The sequence below is a fragment of the Lutra lutra genome, chromosome 1 (genome assembly GCF_902655055.1).
Source record: "Lutra lutra chromosome 1, mLutLut1.2, whole genome shotgun sequence".
Lineage (NCBI taxonomy): Eukaryota > Metazoa > Chordata > Mammalia > Carnivora > Mustelidae > Lutra > Lutra lutra.
The window spans coordinates 79,865,798-79,888,322 of NC_062278.1; the positions used below are offsets into that span (position 1 = coordinate 79,865,798).

The 22,525-nt window shown below is 42.7% G+C and overlaps 1 protein-coding gene and 1 long non-coding RNA gene across 2 annotated transcripts; one reads left to right on the top strand and one right to left on the bottom strand.

Annotated features, from left to right (window-relative positions):
- Positions 1–14,751: 14,751 nt before the first annotated feature.
- On the bottom strand, positions 14,752–19,340 carry LOC125099078 (uncharacterized). The gene is made up of 2 exons (XR_007127025.1): positions 16,267–19,340; positions 14,752–15,425 (listed from the first exon to the last, which is right to left on the bottom strand). It is a non-coding gene; the product is annotated as an uncharacterized LOC125099078 (long non-coding RNA).
- Positions 19,341–20,068: 728 nt separating this feature from the next.
- RAP2B (RAP2B, member of RAS oncogene family) lies at positions 20,069–22,152 on the top strand. Its single transcript, XM_047728420.1, has one exon. The coding sequence runs from the start codon at positions 20,087–20,089 to the stop codon at positions 20,636–20,638; it is 552 nt and encodes a 183-aa protein (XP_047584376.1). The 5' UTR covers positions 20,069–20,086; the 3' UTR covers positions 20,639–22,152.
- The last annotated feature ends 373 nt before the right edge of the window (positions 22,153–22,525 follow it).

Below are 22,525 nucleotides of genomic sequence, written 5' to 3' on the forward strand. Positions count from 1 at the left end.
AATGTATCTCTTCCTTAACTACAATGAAATAATTACAGAGAACTGGTCAGAAGAAATTTAAGAAAAGAAAACATTGAACTCACAGTCATGTAAAAGATACTATTTTCCAAATTCCCTTAAAACTGACATCTGGTAACCATCGCATTTTAAACATATTGAAATTAAGTCCATCTTTACATGTTTCCAGATGCTTTTCTTTATGTCCCTCTTAATGGGCAACACCAACCTACCAACTGTTGTACAGTAAGTGTTTGGAAACATGTTTAATGTCTTTAGCAATATTGCTTTACAAAGGAAAATGGTGAATTTAGATAGTTGTATTTTTACCACCAATTTAATTAGTTTTGTCCTTTTCTGCCCCTCTTCAGATTAAAAGACATGCCGTTCCCTATAATCTACTTCCCCTCTCAATTCTTCCCAAGTCCTCAGGTAGAGGATTTCTACCCATAGCATTTAATGTAGAAAGACTAATAGGACAATGGAACCCTCAGCTTGGTAGGGCCATTATGGGTCCAGGAAATATAATTATCCTAGTTACCCCAGATCTTTGAAGTGTGCTTCATAAAGTGAGAAGCAGACCCAGAAAAATGTGTGCATGAAGCCACTCAGATTCAAAAGAGGCATATCTACTACAAAAGTAACTTATTAGCCTAGAATAAAGGGGGTAAAATGTTGAGTGTGCAATTAAAAAAAAAGTTCTCTAAACAGAGATCAGCTGACTGCCTCTCTCTTTTCTACTTCCAGCTATCAGGGACCCTGAGAGACCATCACTCCATCTTAGAAATTGCCTGGGACATGTTACCACATTATGTGCCTCAGGCTGTTTTTCCAAGATTCCAAGTATATACTTCTGCTATTGGTGTTATTACTATACCAATCACTGATCTTTCAAAAGACTGTCACAACTGGTTAGGATTGTTTCAAAGCTCATTTTACATCAATTATGTTCTTGGTGTTTGTTTGTTTGTTTTTCTTTTCATTGTGATAGAGCTCTTTTATGGCAAAGCACCTGGTCCTAAATGCAAGGCTTAGTGAATTTTACATATGTATATACCCATGTAACCGTCACCCAGATCAAGATACAGTACACATCCAGCCCTCAGAAAATGTCAAGCCTCTATCAGGCAATTCCATTCCCCGAAGTGAACTTCTATCCTGAACTCTGTTTCCATGGTTGAGATGATCATGTTTTAGTTGGCTTGTCTTGAACTCATCTAGAAGAATGCTTTAATCTCATTTGAATCCTAATTTTAGTGTAGAAAAAATTAATTTAGGGAAATTTTCCTATAAAACATAACCCTGACCAGACCATGTGGATTCTACCAAAGAAGAAAAAAAATGAGTACGTTTAAAAATTCCCTAATTTTTTCGTGTTGTGTCTTTCCCTGGTTTTGATGCCCACTTACCTGCCTCCCCACCTCCTTACCTTGTAGTATAATAAAACCTCAGGAGGAAGGAATTAGACCTGATGGGCAAATCTAGAGAGGGATGAAAATCAAGAGCCATTGAGAGAAATGTGGGGGAGAAGACTATTTAGGAAAGTAGTTGATGATAGCATGGATTAGGGAGGAAGAGGAGTTGAAGATCTACTGGACAGACAAATTACTAAAAAGGGAACGATTGTAGGCAGAATTTAATGATTCAAGGATCCATAGAGTTCATCAGTCTCAATGAGCCAATTCATGCATTGGTCAATACCTGATTAATAAATGTTTATCGAGTGCATCATAGGATTAAGTGCTGTCATATTACATCAGTGTGAGGAGCCATTTAGCATCTTGTCCTCTCAGAACTGTCTTCCATATTTGTTATCTAAGCAAGCTTTGCCTTTCAATCTGGAACATACTATTTGGAAGTACTGCTAGATACTGTTCTCTGGCTAATCTACTAGCTAAAGCAGGCTCCCTTAGTGCCAATTGGTATACTATGGAGAAAGATATCCTAATAAGGAAGGTTAAGGGCACATTTCTCATAAACTAATAGAAAAATACAATCACTAGCATTTCAAAATAATGGCTTAAATGATTTTCATATTGAATATACATGGATTAGACTACTGAAGCGGACGATTAGCATCTTTGTATAAACAGTTAAGGTAAAATATTTTGTAAATAAAAGCACAAAGTATACTTTTGGATCAGGCTTTCCTTTGTACTGCTTCTTCTTTACAATGTTAACATTTCCCTTAAATTTTACTTTTTCAATAAGAAACCTGCCCGTAAATTAAGGCCAAATTAAATCAGACTTGATTCTTCATAATTGTTTTACACAGTAAAACTCTTTAACTTCCAGATTTATTCTTAGGATGATCTAGAAATATTACAAGTCAAATTGATGCCATAAAGTGGAGGTAATATCTATATCTAGGTTTTTCAATAAGCCATGACTATCCCAAGCTAATCTTAATGAAGTAAGCATCTGCAAGTAAACCGATTTGATAATTTCCTCTTTTTTTTTAAAGTAAAGCTAGGTTCAATAAACATCTTAAATAACTAGGCTGAACTTGGTTGAACAATGAGGTTGAATTAACATCTTCAAGAATAATCTGGAAGGAAAGAAGATGTCACAAAGGCTTACCATGATCATCCAGAGCCTGTACATGTGTAGAAGGAGAAGAAATTATTCCATTTCTTTGACTTGGTGATTAATGTTTACAAGCTCTGTTGAACTTGTGATTCTCTTCCAGTGGTTGCCTCTGTAATTACTGCCCAAACTGTAAATACGTGACGTTTATAAAAAGCACCCCCTTCCCATTTGCCATAGGATGAATCTGACACTAGTAGTCTAACTTTCATCAATACCGTGAAGGGATTCTCTTGTATGATCACAGAACTAACAGAAGAGTGGTGAGATCTGATACATCCTAGGTGGCAAGGAAACGGAAGTCAAAGTCATAAGCAAAAGAAAAAGCACAGAAGGTACTAAAGGAGAGATGAAATGTACATAAAGCTAAGTCTTCTTAAAAGAAAAATCTTCTAGGGACAGATCCTAATGCAAACAGGAAGTGATTGGAGAAAGTTGGGGTTAGACGCCTTTGGAAAGGGCCTCAGGGGCTCTGAAATCTAACTTCCAAAGCCAGTGGGTGTGGGCATGGGAGCTGATGGGTGATAACCAATCAAAAGCAGCTGTTGAAGGCCTTTCTTCCTTCCCTGAGCCAGGACTTACTGGGCATTTCTAGAGCTCTCCTGAGATCCCTTGAAGCATCAGCTTTTCCTATGTAAGTCCTATATTTGGTGCCAAAATGTTCCCCCCTTCCTGTGCTGATGGAGGGGAAAGTGAGGGCAGGATGGTATAACCTTTTGATACCAAGTCATAACTTAGGAGAATGTTGCCCTAAGGATAAACTGCATGAAGCTCATTAAAGGAAACACTTGCAAGACCTCAGGTGAAACTGCTCTGCCCACTCCCTATGACACACAGCACGGTGTGTGACAGAAACCCCAGGATGGTTAGGGAAAGCATGACCAAGCATTACCAAGGCGGAAGCTGGCAGAGAGGAAAACCCCCAACGTGTTCTGTCAGGTCAGCAGTCAGTTTGGCTATAAACAAGTAAGATTGCAATGTTATGAGGTAATCTTTGTCTGACTCAGTCCCCTATCAGAAACTCACAGGTCATTTTCATGAATCTTCCGTTGAGCAAATAAAACAGTTTCACAATGATGCCATATTTAAGTGTTATTATGTCTCTGCTCATCTAATCCTCTACTTATCCTCTCCTTTATTTACGTCTCTTGAAATGGATCCAGTCATAATACAAAGTGAAAGGAAATAAGGAAGGGAACTGTCAGTCTCCCTCTGTTTCTGGCCCACTCATCCCTCTACCCTAGACCACTTTCTACAGGAGCAGCCATGCAGGGACATCAGATAAGGGAGAATAGATAAAGCATTTTAAAGCAGAAGCAATTCAAAATCACTGCATTCAATTCCCTCAGTTACTGGAAGAGAAATGTGAATGCCCAAAGAGGAAGAGTGACTGCCTAAATGACACAGGAAGTTCGTGGAAGATCCTGAATTAGAATTCCAGTCTTTTGCTTCCCAATCTCAGTCTAAAAGTTTTAAAAGCTGAAAGGGGCCTTGAAAATTATGGGGCACAAGAGTTCTCAAATTCTACTAGTGTTTTGTTCAAGAAAAATTTCTCTTAGAGTATAAACTAGCTAAAGTGGCCATGTTCTTGCTTTAGAATCGGAGAGGAAGAGGCTGAGGTCCCTCCTCAGTCCCAAAGCTTCTCCCTTCGGAAGTGGCCATTGGAACACTGCTCCAAAATGATGTGAAAACCACCCATGTTTCCTGATGCTGTCATTTTACGGAAGGAGAAAGTGGAGGCTTAGTAAGGCAGAGCAATATGCTTGCTCTCCAGAATATTCAAGCAGAAAAGTCAGAGCCCAGAGTGACAGCCTCTCAAGTTTTAAACAATTTAAAAATTCAGCATTGAAGTTGAGGTTTGAATTTATTTCCTTGAGGTGAAAAAAAGGGGGGGGGGGAACATGACTCACACTGTCCACAAGGAGAAAATGTACCACTGCTCAAGGGAAAGTTATGCAACGTCGCCACCCTCCATCTCTCCCAAAAATCAAACCCAGACCTCTCAGTACCATACATCTCACAAATTGTACACTTAGCTGAAGTAAGAACATCTGAAGTAAGGGTACAGAAATCACCCTACCCCTGAGTGCACATAACATGTCTTTCTTAGGGGTTTTAGGTTATAAAATTCTAAGGCCATGGAATATGTATAAACGAATCAAAGATTTTTCTCAATGGCCCATCTTTCAAAGATGACTGTACAGATTTATTTTATGAAACTTGGGAGAATATATTTGGGATGGTCTGATTTCTATTATATACATACATGAAATCCACTTTCGGGGTCCTAAGAATTATTCAAATTTATAGCCAGTCACCTTCTTGGAGAGGACATCGGTGAACCTTCTTCCATTGCTTCCCCACTGAACTCTAAAGACAGACATGCTCTTTGCATTAAAATGTTGCTATGCACAGACAAAACAATGGATGGTTTTATGAATGTGCAGCAAAACTCAAGAGAAGCTGCAGAGGTATATTTTATTAAACCATGGCTAATGAGTCACCTAACAGCATGAGGCAGACCAGCTAATATTCCAGATCTTTAAGTGGATATAAAAAATTACTTAGGTTTATTAGGCTCTAGCTTTCCTTTAACATGACTTGCTCCCTAACAGCTCCAAACCAGAGTATAACCCACTGGCCAGATTTCACAGGAGCAAGGTCATCTCTGTATTCATGCCATTATTTAATCGAGAGTATAGCTTTTGCTCTTCACGGAGTTACTGCCCAAAATAGTGACTCCCAACTGTGATGCTGAGACTCTATTCTGCAATTCCTGAATAACAAGGTTTTCTCAGCATCAAGGTCACTCTACAGTCCAGATTCTATAACTTAATAGAGGACGGGGCAGCGTGCAGCCTGAGTGTGGGTAATGGAAAGGCACCTGGACACACCCTCATTAGCACATGGGACAGTCTATCCTTCAATTAAAATAGGAAAGAAAGGGCTCTGGAATCTTAGATCTATGTAGGAAATCTCTTGACTCGTAATCCAGGTTAAAAGACACATATCTGTACTACTGACTGTAGCTAATTGCTAAGGTTAAATTGTTAATGGGTAACAACTCAAGACCTCTGACATTGCTAGGAAACAGACCAGCTCCAAATAATAAAGAAGGTGTAGGACTCGGGCCTCTAAGTAAGCAAAAGGGTATATTCAGTGCAAGGCACTGCTAGCGGGGAAGGAATTTTATTGCCCATGGAACCTGAGAAGGTCTCTGCTTTTCTCTGGGAGCTTACATCTGATCCACAAGTGAAACCACTGTAGAATATCATACTCTGGAGGCCATTCAGAAATTAGAGAACTCAAAGTAAAACTTAATGTCCATAAATACTGCTGTTCCCATTCTATGAAATGTGTTTGTGTTGGTTTAAAATATCAATGGCTGCTCTTGATTATAAGAAGAAACGGGTCCTATCGTTCTGGCTTCACCTATATAGAGCAATAAGAAATAAGGCAAGGTGCTTTATCCTAGAGGCTATGGTCCCATTGATTTATTTTATAGTCATTCAACAAATATTTATTACACTTCTCTTAATCTACCTACTTGGTTACTGATCTGGGTATAATGGAGACAGACAATGTCTCTGTCCTCATTAGGCTTCTAAGTAAACAAGTGAATTAATAAATAAAACATAATTATAGATTGACTAAGTAGTGTGAAGCAAACTGGGTGTTCAAACAGCCTACATCAAGAGGTGACAAACGTTTCCTCTGAAGAGCAACACAGACTGTGGGTAGGCTATATGGTCTTTGTGGCACCTAGTCCACTCTGTCCTTGCAGCCTAAACATAACCATATACCCGATATCACACACACACACACACACACACACACACACACACACACGTTGGCTGTGTTCCAATAAAACTTTATTTATCAACTCTAAAATGTGAATTTCTTATAATTTTCATCTATCATGAAATAGCATTTATTTATTTAAACTATTTTCAAAAAAGGTTAGCTTGGTGAGTTATACAAAAGGAACCCTGAAGTGGAGGATCAGATTTGGACTGTAGACATGCCTTGCTAAGGTCTGAATGTTTGTTTCCACCCAAAATTCATGTGTCCACGTCCTAATGCCCAACATGATGGTATCAGGAAGTGTGACCATTCTGAAGTGCTTAGGTTCTGAGGGTGGAGCCCTCATGAATGGGCTTAGTGTATTATTAAAGAGACCCCCACGGAAAAAAAAAAAAAAAAAAAAAAAAAGAGACCCCCACGGAGCTCCCTAGCTGATGCTTCTCTGCAAGGACACAGAGAGAAATCCAAGGGCTGACGCTGGCACTCCTGATCTTGGACTTTCTAACCTCCAGATGGTGAGAGAGAAACTCCTGTTGTTTAGAAACCACCCAGTCTGTCCCATCTTGCTATAGCAGGCTAAATGAACTGACATGCCCTTTGCCTTGACTCCTGGCTACGTGATACAGGGAGAGTGGGACACAGTTAACTTAAGTGGAGCTTGGTATGACTTCTCTGAAAAGGTGACATCTCAGTAGATGAGAGGAAATCAGCCATGGGTAGAGCTAGAAGGAAAGTACCCAGGGCAGGACAAATAGTCAATGAAAAACTCCAAGCAGTGTAAGCCCAAAATCCCCATGATATACCTTGGGGTTTATTAAAGAATGAAAGCTGAAGCAAAAACCCTTTAAAACTAGAGGCCTTATTGCATCTGTGGGTATTGACCTCCAGTCATTAGTTGATAAACATTATAAAAGGGATGGAATAAACATGGCATAAATAATCCTTTAATGAAATTTCACATGCTCTGTTATTATCTCAGCGTTGATTGAATGATGGGCTGCTTTTTTTTTCCCTCTGTGTAGGATTACTTGGCAGAGTAAAAGACGAATCATTTAAAATCTCCTTGTCAATTAAAGTGAATTATCCTGTAGAAATGGTAGACATTTTTCATTGACTGTTTCTACTGTATGTCTATGTCATTGAGCACGTAACCATACGTTTGCTGGCCAAATGTTATCATTCACTCGGGTAGGCTTTGTACAATGAGATTACGTGCAAAGATGAATAAAATACACTTAGTCGTATATTCATTCAGAAGTCTACTCATCAGTGTCTTACTTATATATAAAAGGCTTTTATGTTACCGCAGACTTGTAACCTGGCCATCTGGATAGTACGATTGGAGGACATCCATAAAAGTGAATGATGAAAAGAAATGTCCAAATACTGTTTTATATAGTGTTTTTTTTTTTTCCTGAACCCATACTTCATTTGTGATTTCAAAGCTGGCACAGGAAAAAAAAAAAAAAAAGAAATAGGAAAAATTACTTGCAGAGACACCTTATGTGGAAGAGAGATGATTATTTCTGTCTATATTTTAAAGCCATGACAGAACTCCAAATCTTACCCAGATGCTGGTAAAGGGGAACATTTTCTTCATGTTAGAAATAATACCCAGAGAACACACCCATCTGTCTGTTATAAGAAAATGTCCAAGTCACATGTTTATCAAGAGAACCCAAAGTGTTAGAGCTAAAATATGCCAAGAATAACAACAACAAATATCAAAGGAAATAGTGGGCAGTAGGACTTTAAAATGTGTTTCTGGTGAAAATGGTATCCAGGGTATCTGTTACAGACAAAGTACCTCACAAGATTAAAATTATGATATTAAAACAGTGTTTAAAAAAAAGATGGCTAAGAGATTCATCTCAGATGTGAAATAGAAAAATTGTGGATGATATCATTAAACCATTTGGTGCCTATTTCAAATTTTCACCAGATGAATAAATGTATCTTAGTTCACAGAACTTTGACCCTTGTTAACCTGTATCACTGCATAGTTTAAGGATGTGGCATAGTGTAGGAATTCGAGTGTTTCAGGTTTTATAATGGGTTGTGACCATCTTTGGACATAATTTTAATTAACTTCAACAATCACTTACCTTACCCCTTATAGGGTCCTATATATGAAAATGAATAAGATTGAAATATTTCCCCAAGAGTTCATGTCCATCCAAAACAAACAATCTTAAAGAACTCAAACTTGAAGCCGAGAAGTTAAATGCCATAATAAAGGGGAAAATGTGAAGGGAGCAGAGGGAAGGAAATGGTTAATCCTGAAGGAAGAAACTGAGGATGTTTCATAGATGAGCTGGCATGTGAGCTGAGCCTGTAACAATGAGGATATAGGGGAAAGCATCCGGCCACAGGCTTTCTCATCCATGGGAAACCATCTTATAGGTTTTGGAGGAGGAAGTGCTCTGAGCAGTTCCGATTTGTTTTTGTTTTTCACAGTTTTTAAACGTTGTAGAATGGAATAAATGTACAGAAAAGTACATACCTTATAAATGTTTAATATCTTGCTTTTTTTGTGAAACGAATTCCTATAGGTGTGACTCTCCTCCTACCAAGGGAAAAGCAAAATAAAGCATTAGCGCAGAATCCCATAAGTTCCTGAGTCAGAGCTGGCTTCGTGAGGGTCCAAGCCTCCCTCTCTAGCCTTAGTGTTCTACTGCTGCATCTTGAAATTCTTAATAATTCTGAATAAGGGATCCTGCCTTTATATTAGGTCCCACAAGTTATGCAGCCTTTCTTGTCCCCAACCCTCATTTTCTAACACATTCAAACATGCAGTTTCCCTCCCGAGTGCTAACCATTATTTTTTATTTTCTTTATACAGTTTATTCCCTAATTGCACAAGAACAAAAAAAAAAATCGTTTAATTTTGTTTTTTATGAACATTAGGTAAATAGAATTATACAGTATGTATTTGGTTGTGTCTGGCTTTTTTCCCTCAACATTTTGAGGGAAAGAATCCTCATATCGTGATTCATTCATTTTCTCAGTTACATTTGCAATGAGCTCTATCTACCAGATTACCCAGGATTGATTGATAAGAAGGGAAAAGCAAGACCGGGAGCAAAGAGGCCAGCAAAGGAGAGGCCGAACTTATTGGTAACTACAATGCGGGAGCTTGGGATCTATAAATAATACCACAGGAAAATCTCTGCTCTCTAGAAACCAGTATTTCAGAACTCTCAGACTTTTAGAAATACTACAGGGCATAACAAACTTACGCTAAAACAACAGCAACAACAACAAACCCTGCTTTGGGGCAAAGAAGCGGGCCCTGAGCATCTAGCAAGAGATGACAGTAAAGTTTGTTCAAGAAACCAAAAGTTATCCCCAGCATGCCATGTTGGCCAAGAGAAAAAAGTATTCTAATTATACACACACACATTTATATGTATATGCACACATATGTGTGATTTATACATTTTTATATTGCTCACATATACTTCTTACGGTACGCATGAACTCAGGTGTAATAGTAGCATAGACTAGAAATGAGTGTGATTTTTTTTTAAATGGAAGTAGTATAGACAAGAAATAAGAAAGTAATTTTTTAAAAGGAAAAGGAAAAATAGCAGAGACGACCTGAGGCTGCGCGGCAAAGTTGGTGGCAGCTGTGCTGGGATCCTGGCGTCTGTGATTAGACATGGATGGGGCAGTGCCAAGGGGCGAGGACTGGGGACAAAGCAGAGAAAAACTAGATACTCTGCGGAGTCGGTGGTGGGCAGTCACTTTTACCATGTACCCCTTATATCCGTGATTGGCGCTGCATTTTCTGAACGATTACTAAATTCACCGGAAGTCTAGGGGCTTCCTGGGTATCTCAGCTGTAAGCTTCTACCTCTGCATTTCGGCCCAGGTCAGGATCTCCGGGTCTTGAGTTCCACCCCTGCCTCCACCGCCTGCTCAGCAGCCAGTCGACTTGGGATTCTCTCACTCCCTCTCCCTCCGCCCCGGCTCCCCCGGCTCCGCCCCCCTCCGGCCCCGCCCCGCCCCGCGCAAGTGTTTCTGAGCACACGCGCATGCGCTTGCTCTAAATAAATAAATAAAATCTTTTAAAAAACAAAATAAAATAACCAGAAGTATTCTAGTAGAAGACAGGATCTATTTACAGCAGTGTTTTATTTAGTTGGTAACCCACTGAAGGTCTATCAGACACTACAGATTAGCATTCTGGGAGAGACAGTCATTATTAAACACACGTGACTTTTTTTTTTTTTTTAAACACAAGTGACCTTAACTAACAAAACCATGCCCGGTGCAGTAGAGTGCTAAGGCAACACCATGGAGCCAGTCTTGTTCCACAGCATGCATTCCGCGCTATCACTAAGGAAAAGCAAAAGACAGAAGCGTTTTTAAAAAACGCCGCGATCCAAAATAAAAAGTTCTGAAAAGGGTAAACATTGTGAAAAATGATTACAAACAAATATTTGTCATATTAATTTTTTTCTATGTCCTTATTATGTTGAAGGAACTGCATTGGGCAATTTCACATATGGCACCATACTGTCCTCATAACAATCATTTATATCCACTATATATCCACCCACTATACAGATGAGGAACTGAAGTTTAAAGAAGTTCAATTAGTTACCTTTTGCTGTACAACAGCTTACCCCCAAATTTAACAACTTAAAATAAGGAAGGTTTATTATCTCACAGTTTCTGAGGGTCAGGACTCGGAGCAGCTGAGTGGAATGGTTCTGGTTCTGGATTCTTTGATGAGGCTGTCCTCAAGCTGGTGGCTGGCCTAGCAGTCATCTGAATGCTGGAACATATTAACTTCCAAGTTCACTTTCTGGGCAACTGGCAGGCCTCAGTTACTCACAGAAGCTGGACTAAGAACCTCAGGTCCTAGTCACATGGGCCTCTCCATACTGTTGCCTGGATGTCCTGAAGACACGCAAGAGAGCAAACCCAAGGCAGAAGCTGCAGTCTTTTATAACTTAATCTTAGAAGACTTACACCACCACTTGTATTATGGTCCATTGGTAACACAGTTCAATACTGAAACACTGTAAGAGGGTTCAGGGGTATGAATGCCAGGAGGTGGGAACAGTGGAAGCCATCTTGTAGACTGGCTACCACAGAAGGTAAATAAGTCATCCAGTTTTACATCTAGGAAGTGACTGAGCCAAAATTTGAAAGTATGCCTGTCAGTCTAAAATTCCAATGCTCCTTCTACTGCATAGGATTTGCCGGACATGAAAGATTTAATTTTGTTAAAAGGTTTTTTTGTTTTGTTTTGTTTGCAGATTTTTGTGTAAACCAAAGTTAGGTTACCCAAAGCATGTTATCGTATACACAACCAGACTTGAAAACAAATAAGGATTTTTAAATGTGATGTTTTTTAATGAACAAATAAGGGATTGTATTTACCTCTCACCCAATATTGATTGAACAGGCATGAAAAAATAATGTGTAAATTCAATTGCCTGAAAAATCTGAAGTTTCAGAAGGGTAATCTGATGTTTGGCTTAAACACTGTAGGTTGACTTACACAAGACCATTCTTTATTTACTTCTCTCTTGTCTTCCCTCACTGTAAAAAGGAAAGGTTAAATGGGAATTTTCCCAGGCTCCTTTGCAACTAGAAGAGCATGCAGTGCAGAACTGGTCAGGGAAATTTAACGGGAAGTCTCTTGGTGCTTTTGTTTCATGATAAAGCAGAAGGTCCTTCTTCTGCATCCTTGGCCCCTCCCTCCCAGCCCCACCTTCTTCCTGCCACAAAAGCAGATTGATCTCTGGGTCTCATTTCTCTTCACTGAGCTGTTGAACCACATCCAGAAGAACTCCAATTCCAGTATTCTTGTTATGTGAGAAAGAAACTTTTATTTCTTTGGCCTCTCCATCCCTTAGTTGAGTTTCCAGTTAAGTGCAGCCATAAGTATTTCCAATTCTTTCAGTGTGAGGCAACTTTAGGAGATGTTAAAAATAAGATCAGCAAATCCTAAGGGAAAGAGGGGGTGTTAGAAAAATTTTTGTGGCTTGTTAAGAAAACGTATTTCTAAACAATTTGCCACGTAACCTAAATTCCTACATTAGGCCAACTGAGGGATATGACAGCCAGCCACAGTGATGTGTGTTATAATTATTATTTTTCCTTAGATTTTAACAACAGTGTGGGAAGCTAATTTTTTGCAAATAGTGCTGGAACCTTCTATGGGCGTCTCTTCTGACCTTTCCCTGACCAGCCTCCCTGGCTGCTCTATGGTTTGAACCATTCCCTTTGCTCCTGTGTCAGCTCATTATATTGAGGTCTTTGCCGCAACTGCCATGACAATGCTGAAAGTGACTATTTTTTCTGTGGCTATCCACTGAAGAGATATGAGCTGCTATAGAAGTCCACCCAGGACCCTCTGTAGTGGCTGCAGCTGCCAAAAACTGCAGGCCCCAGCAACAAATGTTGCAGACGCTGTGGGCCAAACGCTGTTGCCATCTCAGTGGTCTGAAGACCTTGCTACTCCATTGCACTTGCTTTTCTTTCCATTAGGGAGTCTCAACAGGGCAGCCCCAAGGGGTAACCTGAGAGGTGAGCGCTACATTGAACAGATATCTCTCTTTCTCTCTGATTATTCCTGCTCTCCTTGCATGGCATTTATGAGCCTCAACAATCTCTTCCCTTTCTTCTCCAGTGGTACCTCAGTCTCTTACAACAGCATGCTTTCGCTGGCCTGATTTACTGCCTGGGACCTTCCTCCCCTGGCTTGCCCACATCTTAGAATGAAACCACCTTAGGCTCAAGCTGTAATTCTTGAAACGTAAAAGTTATATGAAGTTGGCCTAATTTAACTCGTAGCTTTATCACTAATAAAAGTGTATCTGAATTAAACAGAATAAAAATAGACTGCTTCATATTTGGGAAGTTACATGGCACAGTCCCAAAACATCCTAGTGGTTACCTGTTGCTTACAGAGTAGAAATAATGCTTGGAGAGTCAAAGATAGTCTTGCTTGTCCAACCAACCTTTTCCCAGCATTTTATTTTACATTTAATGAAGGATCTTCTCAGAACCATAGGCTTCCCAAGGATAACAAAACCATTCTGTTTTTACAAAATTGTTCAGCTCACCCAGAGGAAATACAGTGGTGTCTGTGAATGTTATTTCTATCTTCCAGCCACCAAATATTAACTGCCTGGGTCACCCTATAGAAAACGTGTTATTCGAGATAGGAAATGTTACTACATATGAGGCTCTATGAGAAAGTAGATTTATCAGACATGTAATTTTCAGAAATTTCCATTCCATTATTACAATGAATATACAATTTTAAATGTTGCTTATGCCTGGTATTCTATTCAAATCAAACACTGAGAACGGTTGAGAGAAAATTTCAGCCTTTAAACCATGTTAGCAAAAGTATTTTTTTTTCCTCTTTCCTGATAAAGAATTTGTGAACTTGAGAATAATTCAGTTCCCAAATACAGTAGGACACACAGAAGGAGTGAGGGGCAGATTTCTTATAAGCCCCAGGGGAAACTTAGGGCAAAAGAGTTGGAAGCCTGGGTGCACAGTGACAAAGAAAGCACAAATGTGTTAATGATGCTGAAGTCACTGAGAGGCTCTGAATGGTGCTGACACATCAAAGGGCACTGTTTTCCACAGAGAGGAAGATCATTTCTGGAGAGAGACAAAACCAGTGGGGAGAATGCAGCTGAAGCCCTTGATTCACTGGTCAATTGAGCAAACAGGCTGCTGTGTTCTGCGGCCCAGAGGTCATGAACCTGAACATGCTTCATCCCACCTTCTGGACAAACAGGCAGACTACCCCCAAACCAGGCTGTCCTCAGGTGGACTACGTGAAGAAAACAACTTCCTGGGCAACTTGAACATACGAGGGACAAATACTCCCATCAAAACCCATTACATAAAAGAGGAAAATTCTTTGATAAGTACTTAAGATATTTGTCTTATTTGACTTTTAATCTCTTGGCTGTAGACTACGTGAAGCTGGAAGTTAAAACAGCCACGAGAAAACTAGAACTGGTTTCTACATTTTCTATAATTCTATAATAAAAGGCATAAAATAGAAAGCTATAAAATAAATATACAAATAAAAGACAAAATAGAAAACTATAAAAAAAGAGAGTTTTGGGGGGGGTCATTTGTTATTTTCACTTTATTCTTTCTGCTTTTTTTATATATTAATTCCTTACAGTAAACATATACTACTTATCTAATGAAAATAATAAAACTTTTTCTTATTGTGAGAGAACCCCCTACACAAGTACAACATTTTCTAGACCAATATTCCACTACTCAAAATGACTCATTTTCTGAGGTTAAGTACTCAAGGTTTTATTTTAATTTAGCGTGCAACAGAAAGAAACACTCAAGAGACCACATAGGTAAGACAGTTTTATTGAGTTCATTTAATTTCCCATGAGTAATGAAACTATTCATCACATAAGTCAGTGGTTTGTGTGTATTTTCACGAAGGTTGGCATATAGGAGATACAGAGTTAATTTTATAATTATTTATTTGTATGTGTTGATACAAAGCCCTCAGGAATTTTTTAAAGTTTTATTTTTTCAGTGTTCCAAGATAGCTCTCAGGAATTTTAACAGAATCTGACCGGAAGATTTATCAAGACCCTTCCAAAAAAAAAAAAAAAAAAAAATTGAACTGGAATCTTCACAGAATTGGCATCTTCACAGATTCATGGAAACCAAATTTAGCAGCTTAGCAACTTCACGCTGCGAACCACACAGTCACTGTTAAAAACAGTTTCATTTCTACTCTGATTCCCAAGACCACACCTGCCCTCCCAACCTTCAGCAGGTGTCTTGCCATTTCTGTTTACGGAGAGAAGGTTGCTTGTAGCTTGAACTTTCTCAGAGTCTCACCCTCTCAGCTCCAGTTCAGTTCTCTTGGCTTTTCTTGACTGTTGGAGAGAAAGGATGTGTCTTTGGCAATCCCACTCGAGTCCTTAGACTCCTCCTCCGTCCTCTCCTCAGAAACTTCCATTCAGTGGACATCCTATTGCTTGGATTTCAATCTCTCCGTCTTTACTGATGCCCTCCTTTCAAATGAAAAGCAAAGTGAAATGGGACCATAAAAAATGAAACCTTAAAGTGCTCCAGGAAAACACTAGAGGAGGCATCAGCTAAATATCTACCCAGAGGAGGCATCAGCTAAAACTACAAACATGATGAAATAAACCTCTACTTTCTACAAACATAGAGGACAGGTACCATCTAACTGTTCGAAGACCCAACCTCAGTGTTACAGAAGATCAGCAGTCCCACTGTGTGAGCAAAGGCCAAGGGATGGTACACTCGTTTATGCAACATACATTGTCAATGGTTAAGCAGTCCTTACCTGGTAACTTTTACATTAGATTGTTTTCTAGAAATGCCTTTTCATGTTATGTGCAAAATTAAGTCTTTAGAGAAAGGGTTTATCCAATGGATACTTTGGTATCTTTCTCCAAGACTGCACTGATTCTGTGCTTTCACCCAAATAAGGGTAGACTCTGCTGATCTTAAAAGTCATTTTTATGACTCAGGGAGACTGAAACATTAGTATACATTTTTCTAAGGATCCAGGAAGTGTTATGTCTCACCAAGGATTAATATAATCTTCTACTACAAATGGAACTTGGAAAAGGAATAAAATGTGATTCATATATTCATCAGTAAATACTGATGGAGGGCCTCCCATGTAGGCACTGTACTAAGTGTTATGAGGGACAAGAGTGGCTCCAAAGATAAGCCAGATATGGACTCTACCCTCAAGGCATTCACACAGTGCTGGGTGACAAGACACAGATGTGTAAATAATTATGGTAAAGGCTAGATAATGATTCATGCCATAAGTGAGGCGAAGACATCTAACAGATTTCATAGGAGGAAGTGACCAACCTTAAAAATTTCTGCATCATTTCCTTACTTCATTTTGAAGCCAAAAGCCCTGGTGCAAATCTTTCTGTGGGAGACTACCTGAATGTAATAAAAATCACTACCGAAGAATCCCTAATAGAAAGCATTCACAAGATGGCATCTTTCTGGTACTCATACCAAGATTCAATAATACCCATCCACATGACTACATGAAGTCCTGACGGTGGAATCTTCTAGATGGGGCTGTCGGGCTACCTGGGGCAGGGTAGTAATTGCTATGCATTTATGGGGTACTGCAGCTTTAAAAGCATGTTTCCATCCATTATCTGTTAATTATTATCCCCGAGGACAGGCTGGCACCATGTAAAGTGCAGCTAGGACACCAGGGTTCTAATTCTGCTCAGTTCTCTCTGATACAAAATGAGGGGTTTGGTTACTAGATTCTCTCCAAAGGTTCTTCATGTAGCTAGGTGGGTAGGGCAAATTTTATTATCACCATTTTATAGACCAGGAAACTAAAGTTAGGAGAGCTCAAGGAACCTGTAGTTAATAACTGATATCCAGCTCTTGAGATTAGACACCAGACCTGTAAAAGACAAAGCATTTTCTACTATGTCATACTGAGAACCCCTCTTAGTAAGAGGACAAAGAGAGGCCCACATAGCAGTAATCTAAGTATTTAAGTTATAAATCAAGAGAATGAACTGTTAACAAAATATCGATCTGTCCTCCCACTCTGACAAATACCTCTTTACAAGAACCTGGAAGGCCAGGTGAGAATCATGAATTCTGGGATTCTTCCAAGTAGGAGGCTGGAAAGGGGCAGTGAAGGGGAAGCTGATGCTACTGAGTCCTCTTCCCCCACCTAGTAGGGCCCAAAGTGCCTGGGAGGGCGCACCTCAGCCCCCAAGTCCAAGCACTGCCCACACTCCAACAAAAAGCCATTCCTGGACACAAGACTAAGTTCAGAGGCCCATCCAAGTCCTGGAGGAGGGTCTGTTACTCTCTGGGCGAGGATTCCAGAACTCTGACTCCCTGGAGCATGGTCTAGAAGAGGGTTCAGGTTCCTTGACCGCATGGGAGGGGGCATTATCAAAAGGAGAACCACAGAGCAGAGGTCCCTTGGGTTTAAGAAACAGTCTGATCACACTACCTGAAGACCAAACCTAAGAAAGAGGAAAATACCTTGTGAGAAGGTAGTATGGTTTAGTAGTCACAAACCAGGTTCTGCAGCGAAACACCTGGGCTGGGATCCTACGTTGGCCACTCACTGACTGTGAAATGGCAAGAAAGTTAACCAACATCCCAGGACCTCAGTTTCTTTATCTTTAAAATACATGTAATAAGTATTATGTGGAGTACATGAAACATGTAAAACGCTTGGCAGGCATTAAATGCTGGGTAAGTAAATGTTGCGGGAGTTCTCTTCAGCTGCATTAGGTGAATGCGCCTCTGAGAGGCTTTTCTGGAGAATTATATAAGCCTAGTTATATCCAGGCTCTCTGATAGTCAAGGTTAAACCGTTCTCTCCACTAAATAGTGGGGCCAGGGGCAGGGATGGGCACCAACCACCCCACCCCGCCCATGTCCCGCGGGGTCGGATGACTGGGGACTTCGACCGGTAGATTCTGAGCTACAGCCAGGAGCTCGGGAAAGGTTAATTCGCAAACGTGGCCGTGAGTCACGGCGGGACTAAGGAACTGAAATCAAACGTTAGCACACAGCCTGGTTCGTCTGTGTGATGCGCAGGGGGAGTGGGAAGTAGCATCGGATAAAAAAGGCAAGACTCGGAGCCCGGGTTGACGCAGCTCAGTCCCCTCCTACCCACTTCACTTTAGGGCTCACGCAAACTTCGCCGAGTCTTCTGACAGGTCTTGACATCTCTCCTCCGCGAGGAGGGAGGGAGACTCAGGGCAAGTCGAGACATCTCCCTCGCACCTCCCGTGAGTGCGAGCCCAGCCAAATTTGCAGACAGCACGCCCAAAACGAAGAGACGTTTAATAAGGGCAAGCCTGGGCATTCCCCCACCCCTCCGGGTGACACGAACTCAAAGTGGCCCATCTCCACACCCTAGTTCCCCCACTTCCCTCCCTGCAAAAACAACTTGGAAATTTACTGCTGCTTGCGGACCAAGAAATGTAACTAGACCTTTCTGCTCCCGTTAAGGGACAGTCGTGACTGGGCACTTCGAAGTCAGACTCTCTCGAAAACACCAACAAAGAACTATATTTAGCTCTGAGCTCTCCGCCTAAATTCCTCTTATTTTTTCACTCTGAGCTTCAAAACGACTAGGTTGGGGAAGTGGGAGGAAGGGGGTGGGGGGAGCAGCAGAGAAAGAACAGCTGTGCCTCCGCCTCTCAACTCAATCTCTATAAATAACCAATCATGAGCCGAGGCTACTTTTTAGCCAATGAAGCAACCCAAACTGGTAAAACCTTGGCGGTAGCCAATGAAACAACAGTTAGGGGTGTGAGATTTGCGCCCCGGAACCAATGAGCCCCGAGTCTGGGAGAGGTAATTTGAGCTGGAGTGTGGGTGTGTGGTGCAAAAGCTTCCTATTTCTAAGCCCGAAAACCTGTTCTGCCCACTGAGCATGCCCTGACTAGCTGCGGGCGCCGCCACGACTTTTGGATCGGGTTGTAATCCGACCGCCGGGTTTCCGCCCCAGCCGAGTAGGGACGTGGGTGGGACCCTCCAAGTCTCAGCCCCAGAGAGCGCCGGTCACGAAAGGCTACCCCTTCCCCTGTCGGGACAGGATTTCAGCCCTGAGTTTCTGTTTCCTTTGTCGAGGAGCTGAACTGCAGGCAGAGTGGCCGCAGAAGGCCGAGCAGTGTCTCCGAGGCGAAGGGTTTAAAAAAAGCTGCTCCGTGGGTGGGCAAAGATGCTCCACCCGCTGCTCTCGCACTCAAATGCCCTTTGGGTCTCCGACCCGGTGACGACGCACACTTGCTGGGGCCTCGGAGAGTGGAGTCCACAAGCTTTTGATAACGGGAGTCGGCAAGAACACAACCTAACGCATTACGGGAGCGGCCCTCCGCGCCCACACGCTGCTTGCAGAGCCACCGCCCTATGCACGAACCCATCCTCCCACACCTTCATCCTCTCACCTGAGCTTTTCCAGCACCCCTCAAACACCTACACACCCCCATACCTTTCTCAACCAGATCCTAGACTGGAGCCTCTCGCAATCCGCTCCACTAGACTCAAACTGTTAGCCCCACCCTCGGGCCCGCCCCCCCGCCTGGTCTCCCGGAAAACCAGGAGCGGAGGATCAGGCGGGCGCGGCCGTCCGCGCACTGGGCATGCTCGCCGGGGTGGGGAGGGCCGGGCTGCGCGCGGCGAGTAGGAAGCCCTCGCCCCGCGGAGGCTGCGGGAGAGAGGGCGATGGGCCGTGGCGGTGGGCGCACGCTCTAAGGGGACTCATGCCACGCGCGTCCCTGTCCGGCGCGCAGTTAGCAGCCACCTCCGCAGCCCACCGCCACCACCCCTTCGTCCTCCCGGGCGGCCGCACCGAAGAGCTGCAACCGTCGCCTCGCACAGGCTGCCGGCATTGTCCTCCCGGTCCGCCGCCAAGCCTGCCGCTGCCGCCGCGGACTGCTGCGGGGCCCCGGACCCGCGCCCCAGGGACGCGCCGCCGCCTTCAGGGTCCCGGCCCCCGGCTCCTGGTCCCTGGCCCCCCGTTTGGTGATTTCTGAGCCCTGCGCTCCCTAGCCGCTCTCTCCTAGGTTTTTCCTGCAAGGCTGAGGAAGAGGAGAAGTCGCCCAGCCGCCAAACCCAGGCTTCCTCCGGCGCTCAGCCCCGACGGGGCCGCGGCAGGCGCGGCGAGAGCGCCGACGGAGCCATGAGAGAGTACAAAGTGGTGGTGCTGGGCTCGGGCGGCGTGGGCAAGTCCGCGCTCACAGTGCAGTTCGTGACGGGCTCCTTCATCGAGAAGTACGACCCCACCATCGAGGACTTCTACCGCAAGGAGATTGAAGTGGACTCGTCGCCGTCGGTGCTGGAGATCCTGGACACGGCGGGCACCGAGCAGTTCGCGTCCATGCGGGACCTGTACATCAAGAACGGCCAGGGCTTCATCCTCGTCTATAGCCTCGTCAACCAGCAGAGCTTCCAGGACATCAAGCCCATGCGGGACCAGATCATCCGCGTGAAGCGGTACGAGCGTGTACCCATGATCCTGGTGGGTAACAAGGTGGACCTGGAGGGCGAGCGAGAGGTCTCGTACGGCGAGGGCAAGGCCCTGGCCGAGGAGTGGAGCTGCCCCTTCATGGAGACGTCGGCCAAAAACAAAGCCTCGGTGGACGAGCTGTTCGCAGAGATCGTGCGGCAGATGAACTACGCGGCGCAGCCCAACGGCGACGAGGGCTGCTGCTCGGCCTGCGTGATCCTCTGAGGCGCCAGCGGCTGCCGCGCGCCGGCCGCGCTCCGCGCACAAAAGCCAAACGCACCCGACTCTCTAAATGTGATTTCTCTTCTTGCTTTGAGATTGGAGACGACTTTGCATTGGCCGGGGTGTCCCGGGAGCCCTGCTGGCCTGTGCGGCCGGCGTCCCCTGCCTCCGCCCCGTGTCCGAAGGGGTGTCCCGTCCTCACCATCCGACACCCGGTGGAAATGTGGCTCTTGGAAGCATGTACGTTTCTCATTGATTTTGGTTGACGCATATTTCCCCGTTTAAATGCCGTTAGGGCGCTGTATTGGCAGCTTGACACCGGCAAGCGAAAGTTTCAGCGTGGAAAAAAAAATGGGGTAGGGAGGAAGAGTACGAGGAGGAGGTGGAAAGGGAGGGGGGGATTCCCCCCCCAACAACCCTTTTCTAGTTGCAAGTTTTAAATACATGGAAGGAAGTCCGGGAGAACCAAATGAAGGAGAAGGAGGAAGGGAAAAAACTTTTGGTTTTTTCCTTGTTTTCCAGGAGTAGCTGGAAATTAAGATGGGGTTCCTTTTCTGCCAGCTTGGAAGGGCAACCCTGTGACTGATTGTGATTTTAAGGATGTCTATGCAAAGTTGGATTCTTGTTACAGTGTATCCAATCTGAAGTATGCACATCTGAACTGGGACTGTAAACACTGATGCCAATACAGTGTGGGGTGCCAGAAAGTGTCTGCTGATATTTGTGGAAAAAAAAAATCTATTTTGTTTACCTACTGTATCAAAGGGGGATCTGGGGGAGAACGGTAGTATTTTTTTTTTTTAATCAGCTGTGAAAAAAAATGTTACAGATCTGCACATTTTTGTGTGTACTATTGTGTGCCTGTGTGTGTGTGTGGTTTTTGTTTTTTCCTGTTTTTTTTTTTTCTGGTTTGTTTTTTTTTTTTTTTGAGTTTAGCTTTTTGTTGTTTTTGGTTGGCAGTGACAGGTTTTGATGACTAGCTCTTTAAAATACAGTACAAAGACTTCAAAAATGTGATTCAGGGCCCCCAGCACCCCTGTGTCTGCAGAGTGCCTTCAAAACTCAGCTGTTCAGCCGGTGCCAACCTGTGAACTTCCCACCATATCCCAGAATCTGCTATTCCCCAAACCACTTCCTAGTTTCCTTTCTGTAACCTTCCTGAAGGAGCCAGGACAATAGGGCCTGTTGTTTGGTGAATTTCTTGATTATTTCCAGCCTTTAAAATGTAATTTCCATGTCTCGCAATGGGCTCCCCCCCCTTCTTTCTTTCTTTTTTATTTTGCTTCATTTTGTTCAAATGTTCAGGTATTTAGCTCCCCTTTTTATATTATTTTTTTAAAAATTTTTGGTTATCTGTTCTAGGGTGTTCCTCCAGAAGCAAAGAGCAAAATTTTACTGTTGTGATGTACCAAGAGAATTCTAACTAACTGTAATTTTTAATTCCAAACACGCGTTTAATCATTGTCTCTTCATTTTAAGACTTTTAATACAAATGTCATTTTTAAAGAAACCCAAAACTATCGTTTGTGTTTCTGTGTTTCATATTCAGTGATTTAATACAGTATCATGGCTGAGGTGGATGGGGGCAGGTGCTTGATGCCCGCAACAGAAAAACCTCAGTGACAAGTTGGGTGACATTACTTCCAACTCCTTAAATATGGAAAAAAAATCATAAAGGTCTAGGAAGCCCTGGGGGTATGGCCACTATCACTTAACTACAAGATACAAAGGATATTGAATCTGTTCCGCTGACAGGGAGTAGTTTACCTCACTGTGGGTAGAGAAGGGTAGAAACCAACTGCTAATACTGCCTTAGATTTGGTGAAGTTGCCAATCTCCTGACCAGGCAGGGAAGAGCTTTTAACTTTTCTTTTTCTTTCTTTTTTTTCC